This window comes from Heteronotia binoei, chromosome 21 (genome assembly GCF_032191835.1).
Source record: "Heteronotia binoei isolate CCM8104 ecotype False Entrance Well chromosome 21, APGP_CSIRO_Hbin_v1, whole genome shotgun sequence".
NCBI lineage: Eukaryota > Metazoa > Chordata > Lepidosauria > Squamata > Gekkonidae > Heteronotia > Heteronotia binoei.
Genome location: NC_083243.1, coordinates 193,205,992 through 193,214,728, shown reverse-complemented (window position 1 = coordinate 193,214,728; position 8,737 = coordinate 193,205,992). Strand labels below are relative to the sequence as shown.

At 48.5% G+C, this 8,737-nt stretch overlaps 1 protein-coding gene across 1 annotated transcript in view; it reads left to right on the top strand.

The window, feature by feature from the left end:
* Positions 1–812: 812 nt before the first annotated feature.
* HEG1 (heart development protein with EGF like domains 1) overlaps positions 813–8,737 on the top strand; it is a 115,551-nt gene continuing 107,626 nt past the window's right edge. Inside the window, exon 1 of the mRNA XM_060262311.1 lies at positions 813–1,337. Coding sequence (XP_060118294.1) covers positions 1,049–1,337 — 289 coding nt within the window. The 5' untranslated portion in view covers positions 813–1,048. The remainder of the gene's footprint in view (positions 1,338–8,737) is intronic.

Sequence of the window (8,737 nt, the reverse complement as noted above, 5' to 3'; positions counted from 1 at the left end):
CAGGGTGTCTGTTGTGGGGGGGAGAAGATATAGGAGATTGTGAGCTGCTCTGAGACTCTTTGGAGTGGAGGGCGGGATATAAATCCAGTATCATCATAATCAATGGAGATTTATTCCCATAGAAAATCATGAATTGATCTGTGGGTATCTGGGGCTCTGGGGGGGGCTGTTTTGGGGGGTAGATGCACCACATTTTCAGTACAGCATCTGGTGTCTCCACCCCCCCAAAATACCCCCCAAGTTTCAAAAAGATTGGACCAGGGGGTCCAATTATTTGAGCCCCAAAAGAAGGTGCCCCTATCCTTCATTATTTCCTATGGAAGGAAGGCATTGAAAAGGTGTGTCGGCCCTTTAAATGCGATCTCTAGAACTCCCTTTGGAGTTCAATTATGCTTTTCACAGCCTTGATCTTGGCCCCACCCCTAATGCCTCCTGACTCCTAACCCTAACCCCAAAGTCCCCTGGCTCCACCCCCCAAAGTCCCCAGCTATTTCTTGAATCGGACTTGGCAACCCTAGGTTCTGTGTTTTCAGACCTTCGATTGTGCCGGGGGTTTGCCTTCGCAAACGTTTCAGCTGGGCTGAGCACGGCTATTCCCTCCCAACGGGAACGACGCGGTGGGGACTTTTGTTTGCTGCTCTGCCAAAGTTGTAGCCGCTGCAGGCCTTCAGCAGTTCCCCGCGGCCAGGACACTTGCAACGGGGGGCGGGGAAGGGGCGTCGAGGAAGGCAGCCGAAGGGAGGGGAGGGGAGCGGCACTGGCCGGTGATGTCAGCCTCGAGGAGGAGTCTGCCCCGGGGCGCTTTTCCTTTCAGGCTCCCAGCAATGAGCATGCGGCTGTTCGCCACTCGCTGCGCTGCCCCGCTCGACCATGAGCTGCCTCGCTCCAGCAGCCTCCCAATGGACCCGGGGAACTTTTAGAGCCCAGGCTGCTCCGGCGCTGGCCTTGTGCCTCCCTCTGCCTTGCAGCCACTGAGCCGGGCGCTTCGTGATCATTATTCATTGCTGATACTAATCCTCAGCGCCGGGCATGTGAAGCCCCGAGCATCATGTCAGCAACGCGCCCCTGGCTTCTCCATCAGCTCAGCCTCCTCCTGCTCTTGGGGCTGCATCTCGGGGTGGGATCTTTTCCGCTGGACTCCCTTCCCTCCTCCTCTCCCGCCGTCGGCCGGCCCCAGTTCACCCCAGCGGGGCCCCGAGGCTCTCCTGCACTCGCGCCGGAGGGATCTGCCTCTGCCCCGCTGCCCTTGGAGAGAGAAAGCCTGCAGCCCTCGGCTGCTTCTGGCGGCGCTTGGGAGCCCGCGGCAGAAGGACGCAGCAGCAGCAGCAGCAACCCGGGTGAGTGCATGGGAAGGGGAAAAGGGTGGAGATGGGAAGCTGTTTGCACACAACAACAGCCGCGGCGGGGGCGGGGGTGGGGAGTGCATTAGCCTCCCTCCCAGCACCTTTTATCCTGTCTGGTCCGGGGGATTCCGGCAGCTTAGAAGTGCCAGGGGACAGACTCTTGGCCGCCTGTCGACCGCTACTCCTACCCCCCCCCCCCGGGGGGGGGATTCTTCAGGTTTTATTGGGAGGGAGGGAGGGAGGGGGGTGTAGAAAAGACTGAGGAGACGTCGGATCTACGTGTTCTTGGAACCATAACCAAGTAACAACAGCAACGCCACCCCTTTTTTATTCTCCTTTCTTCTTCTCTCTGGCGCTTAAGCACTTGAAAATGGATCTGGTTTTAGGGGATTTCAGGGGCTGGGGGTGGAAGCCTTCTTAGGCACCGCTTGCCTGCTTTCAGGCATGTGTTAAGTAGCCGCTGAACAGCTGCTCTGTTTCTAGCTAGGTCAGACAGTGGAATTATGTCGCTACAGCCCCAGAATGAAGAGAGGGGTTTGGGAGGAGGGAATGTCCAAGATCAGCTACCGGAGGAACAAAATGCAACTTTGCCCTGTGAAAACTTGGCTGTTTGAATTTGAAGAGCTGGCCGTTGACACCAACAAGCATTGGTTGAAAGACAAACCTGTAGTGTGTTGTTCTAATAAGTTATTTTCAAATGCAACAAACCAGAATGAAAAGGGTATTAGAAATAATACATTTGGGCTGCTTGTGGATGGATGAGGTTAAACTTTGCGGAGCTTGCTGAACAACTCAAGTACAGGATTTGGAAAACTGTCACTAAGACAAGTAAGGGGAGATCTAAGGAATTCAACTTAACCCACAGATCCATGTGATTTGTTAAATGTGCATCATGTTGCAAAATGAGTGCTTTTGGGGTGTTCTTCCGATTATGACCTGTGTTACGCAATGTAGTGAATGAAGGCTTGTGTGGCGACCAGAAGCAGAGCAAATATGATTTCATATGTAACATCTGGCTTATACGGAATCTATTCTTAACCAGTGAAATGTTTTGAAATTCTATATTATTTTTCATTTTTATAACATTAAATTGACAAACAGTGTTTCAACACCTTTTAAAGGAAAGGGTATTAATGATAAAAAGGTAAGAATGTACAGGAAGGAGGCAAATGCGATGTATTAGTTTAGGTTGTGAGCCTGCTTTTTCTATAATGCCTGAATAATGCCAGTTTGGTGTAGTGGTTAAGTGTGCGGACTCTTATCTGGGAGAACCGGGTTTGATTCCCCACTCCTCCACTTGCAGCTGCTAGCATGGCCTTGGGTCAGCCATAGTTATCACAGAGGTTGTCCTTGAAAGGGCAGCTGCTGTGAGAACCCTCTCCAGCCCCACCCACCTCACAGGGTGTTTGTTGTGGGGGAGGAAGGTAAAGGAGATTGTGAGCCGTTCTGAGACTCTTCGGAGTGGAGGGCGGGATATAAATCCAATATCTTCTTCTTCTATGACAAGTCAATTGCATGTTCAAGTATTTTCCAATCCTAGATTAATGCACATTAGAATCTGTGAATACCTCCAGTAAGTATAATTGAAAGACAAGCAATCTGTTCTTTTTTTCTTCTCAGTAATTCCCCAAGATTGGACTATAGAGAAATGATTTCATTGTAGGGATAATAATCCATAGTGTAGTATCCACAGTTGTCATCCCGTCAATGTGAATGGAAATAGGTTTAAAAGAATTATAAAGTGTGCAATTGAAGCTATTCCCTTATTGCAGCAATATATGATCCAAGGAACTCAGAACTGGGGACAACTGGGGAATAGTCTGTGAACACTATCATATTTTGGGTCATCTAAAGAAACCTTGTCCACCATTGTATTGTAGCTCTGGAAGAGTGAAAGAAGCCACCTAATTTCAAACAGTAGTGTATAGCTTTCTAAGGGGATCTAGAAAGTCTAGCACTGGCCATGTGTGTGTTGGGGGGCACTTTGGTAGAAACTAATTTCCGGTCTTCCTTCCAACATGACGGTTATTGCTGTAAATATATCGTGGCAACATAAAGATGGAAAGCAGAATGCTTGAACTGACTCTGGGTGGTAATGGTGTAAATATATGATGGTAAGTTTACTTTCATGCATGGAAATTAAGATAGCAGGGACCCCAAGGGTATGTTAAATAGTGAAGGCTAGTAAGGAATAGATGGATATAGCCAATGCTTGGGCAACCTCCGATTTTGCTTAGACCCTTGCAGTGGCTCTCTCTAAACAACCACTGTGCAAAACTTTAGCAGAAACCAGGGGTGTCTAAGGGCTGTCTTTTTCATTCTGCTGCATTTTTTTATTTGGTGGATGGTAGAAGGTGGAGTCTGGAATTGCTCCCTGTCCCTGGGTGATGGTCATTTCTGCCAAAGCTGACTGACCATATGCCAAGCCTTTCAATAAGCTCTGTCCATGCAGCACTGGATTCTAGGTGCAGGTAATGTAGGTCTCCTTTGAGGTGTTCAACGCTGAATTCACAAGTCTGCTTCTGTATGCAGATTACTCCTTCTGGATCTAGAAGAATTAATTATTTTATAGGCCACCTTTCTCACTGAATGTGGGAGAAATTCTCTCTGTTCAGGGGCTGAACTTCAGCAAGTACATTCCTAGGCTGCTATTTATAAAATTAAAACTTGATAAATCATTATTGTGCTCACTTTTGCAACAAGCCTGAAGGTGGGCCTACCGTTGGATGCTGGACTAATCCAAATGTTTGTTCAATTGGTTGATCAGATATTACTCAAGTACATACAGTATTAATTTATTCGAATATAACGGAAAGGAAGCATTAAATACAATGAGGAGTTATGAAACAATAAAATTTAATGTTAAAGTTAAACACAGATTTGAGTAATATATGTAGGGACCGCCTCTCTCCATATGTTCCCAGAGAGCACTGCAATCAAGCGCAAAAAATCTTTTAGAAATCCCCGGTCCAAAAGAAACCAAATTAAAAACTACCAGAGAACAGGCGTTCTCTACAAAGGTCCCCCAGTGGTGGAATCAACTGCCGGAGGAGGTGCGGGCCCTACGGGATCTTAACCAGTTCCGTAGGGCCTGCAAAACCGCCCTCTTCCAATTAGCTTTTTAAGACGGAACTCCTGATAATATCAATAACACCGAGCCATCTGGCACATATTTTGCTTGCACATATTTTGATTGTACTATAATGTTATACTGTTTTATTGGTTTTACTGTTTAAATTATTAATTATTGCATTCTGTTTTATTTGTATCATGGTTTTACCGTGTCTTGTTAGCCACCCTGAGCCTGCCTAGGCGGGGAGGGCGGGGTATAAATAAAGTTTATTTAAGTTTATTACTTGTAGGCTATGGACATAAATGATATTAAAATAGGCAGGGCACTACTTCCTGACATTTATGCTGCAGTCCCCCAGAGAAACTAGTTACGAATCAAAAATCATGAAATTATGCTTATAAAATATGCATTACAGCCACACACTGGAACAGTTGGACACATTTAACCACCTAATTATATCAGTGTGCTCTGTAGAAGAAGAAGATATTGGATTTATATCCCGCCCTTCACTCCGAAGAGTCTCAGAGCGGCTCACAATCGCCTTTATCTCCCTCCCCCACAACAGACACCCTGTGAGGTGGGTGGGGCTGGAGAGGGCTCTCACAGCAGCTGTCCTTTCAAGGACAACCTCTGCCAGAGCTATGGCTGACCCAAGGCCATGCTAGCAGGTGCAAGTGGAGGAGTGGGGAATGAAACCCGGTTCTCCCAGATAAGAGTCCACACACTTAACCGCTACACCAAACTGGCTCTCCAGTTTGTAGCACCTATGAATTGTGTTAAACATCTATAAAGGGGGGGGAGAGTTTTAAATGTGGTTGGAGTTATGAAGCAAAGCAGATGTGCCCGCTTCTTAATGAAATGTGTGACTTCTGACTCTAGCAGGGCAAAAGAGCTTGCTATCCTGTTTTTTTCTATTCTATGAGATCATGATTGAACAAAAAAGGTGAGCTGCCACCTACGCGTGATAATTCTTGGTATAATGGAACTTCGAATAGAGTTTCACCAAGGTCAAATCACTGGCATTCAGTTGGTGACATCTGACTGACTTGTTGACTATTGTTTCACTCTTGATAGGACCATTTCAGCCAATTCTGTCTTGGAGGAAGTTGGCAGGGTTGTGAAGCCAACCACTTGCCTCCTTGACCCATCTCCATCCTGCTTGGTTAAAACCTGAGGGGATGGTATTCAGGTCCATTGGGAGAAATTATCAACTTGCCTCTTTCTTCTGGGACCTTCCCAGCAGAGTTAAAGGAGGCAGAATGGACCCTGCAGTCCTGGCCAATTACTGCCCACTTTCAGATCTTCCATTTCTGGGTAAGGTAGCTGAGAAGGTGGTGGCAGAACATTTCAAGCTTTCTTGGATGGTGCATCCATCCTTGTTCCATTCCAGTCTGGTTTCTACCCTGGCCACAGGACAGAGACAGCTCTGGTTGCCCTCACAGATGACCTCCAGAGACACCTGCGTTGGGTTGGGTCAGTACTGCTCAGTGTTTCCTCTAAGCTGAGCTAGTGTGAACTAGCTTACAGTTCTTTAGCCTCTGGTCACACATTTTTGTCTTAGGTCAGGAAGGATGGCCCCAGAGCAACCAATTTATGCAGTAGCCAAATCACTTGCTCACAACTTTAATGCCAGTAGCTCATAAAGTAGAATTTTTGCTCACAAGACTCCACAGCTTAGAGGGAGCATTGGTGCTGCTGTTGCTTTTAGATCCAACAGGCAGTGTTTGACATGGTTGACTACAATCTTATGACCCACTGCCTTGTCGCCGAACTCCAGCTAGTGCAAAATGTGGCAGTGAACCTGATGACTGCACCACATGTGTGGGCTTGCATTTGGCTGGTGGGACACCAATTGTACTAGCTACCAATTGAGTACCAGCTCCGTTTCAGTGGGTTGATACTGACCTTTAATGCCCTGTGTGGTCTGGGGCTGACATATCTGAGGAACTGCCTGTTCCCATATGTGTCCCGAAGATCCTTATTCTCAGCAACTCAACATTTGCTGGCTATCCCTGGCCCAAAGGACATCTGCTTAACCTCCGCTAGGGCCAGGGCATTCTTTGCTCTGGCCTGATGGAACATGCTCCCGAGATCAGAGCCCTGGCGGACTTTTTACTGTTCTTCTGGGCCTGTAAAAGGGATCTGTTCTGCCAGGCAGGGCCAGCGCATGGGAGTCGGTGAACTAGGCGATGGCCTAGGGCGCTGGCTCCCACTGGGGTGCCTCCCCTCTGCCGCCGCCCTCCCTCCCTCCCGTCACGGTGCTGGAAGCTAGCGCTGCACTCCGCTTTCCTCACCTCCCACCCCGCCGCCGCCCTTCTCCCTTCCTTCCCTTCGCGGCGCTGGCTTAGTGCTGCACTCCGCTTGCCTCCCCCCCCCCCGCCGCCCTCCCTGGTGCTGGGAGCCAGTGCCACACCATGTTCCGCTCACCTCACCTCCCCCACCCGCTGCCACCACCAGGGCACCTAGGCTGGTCCTTTTCAGCTTCAATGTTGCTGCGCACGGCTTCTAAGGCTTTGAAGCACCCGCAATAGGAGAATTTGCTCCCCCTGACTTCTGGTTCCAGGAAGGAGGGGGAGTGAACTCTCCTCCCATGGGCCCTTCAAAGCCTTAGAAGCCGTGCGCAGCAACATTGAAGCTGGAAAGGACCAGCCTAGGCACCGTGGTGGTGACAGTGGGGGGGGGGGGGAGGCGAGCTGAGTATGGCGCTGGCTTTCAGCGCCACAAAGGGAGGGAGGAGGAGGGCGGCGGCTTGCAGCGCTGGGAGAGAGGGAGGACGGGGAGGTAAGGAAAGTTTATGGGGGGGGGAAGGAGGGGGCGGGGGGTAAATTTTGGCCTGGGGCACTGGAAACCTCAGCGCTGGGCCTGCTGCCAGGCCTTTGGATGAGACGATGTAGGACTTGTGAGTAACACTCAAGCAGACTTCTCTATGTTAGATGAAGCTTTATTGTGATTTGTTACAGGCAGTCCATTCCCATCAGGACCTTTGCCAGAAATACCTGATATAGGACAAAGTATGCTAAAGTTCCCCAATTTTCTCCCCACCCTCTCCCCTATCCCATGTTCTTAGAGCAAAAAACCACTACTTTCACTTTGAACCAAAACAAAATACATTTCAAAGAGACGAGATGTTATCAAGGAAACGGGGGCCTGGACAGCTGATAAGAGGGAGGGTTAACACCCGCGTGGCTACAGGCTCCCGCAGTTCACATCGGAATGTGATTCATGTTGGCATCCCTGCCTGTCAAGGACATGAAGATTCCCAAATGGCCAGGCAGGAGGGAAGGGAAGCAGATGCTCCAGGATATAGATACCCTAGCAGACATCATATATAGATATCATATGCCATAGCAGAAAATGCATTAGATGGCAGAAACTGAGGGGGGAGGGTCCTGCCAGGCAGCAGGTGTCCAGTTAAGTCGGTCTCCCTTGCTGAAGGTCTCCAACTTTAGGCAGCCCAAACGGAGTAGATCCTATAGGCCCACTGGCTCTGGACTTGGATTCTATTTCACTTTTACTAAAAGCGCTACCTGTTTTTCATTTATATTGCTCTTAACAGTTCAGTTATTGAATCATTGTTTTGCTAGGAATACGATCTGTGGTGGAGAAAAATACAAGTGTGTTCTGGGCGAGTGCCCCCCACCCTTTGCATTAGAAGAAAGGAAGAATTCTACATTATAAGCAGCTAGGCAGGAATTCAGAAAGCCTTCCTTCAGCCTCCAGTGCCTTTTCGTGACTTTGTGAAGCTTTGTGCGCTTGTTCTGTATCCCAGTCTCTATTTGGTTTTGATGGATGATTAACAGTTTCCTATCTCACATGAGATATTTTGAGGATAGATTGCAACAGCAGTGAAAGGAGCATAGATACATCAGGATGATTATGGAACACTACCAATGCTATTTTAAGCAAGAACTCAAGGCAATACATTTGGGGAATCTACAATCCATAAAGTTGCAGCATTTTCAACACACAATGTGGGCAGCTATTTTATTATTCATTACCTTTAAATCAGGGAAGCTCCATGGTTCAGAGTGGTAAAGCTGCTGTCCTGTAGTCTGAGCTCTCTCCTCACGACCTGAGTTCGATCTCGGAAGAAGCTGGGTTCAGGTAGCTGGCTCAAGGTTGACTCAGCTTTTCATCCTTCCGATGTCAGTAAAATGAGTACCCAGCTAACTGGGGGGAAAGCATCGATGTCTGGGGAAGGCAATGGCAAACCACCCCGTAAAAAGTCTGCCGTGAAAACATTGTGATGCGACATCACCCCAGAGTTGGAAATGGTTGGTGCTCGCACAGGGGACTACCTTTACCTTTTTACCCTTAAATC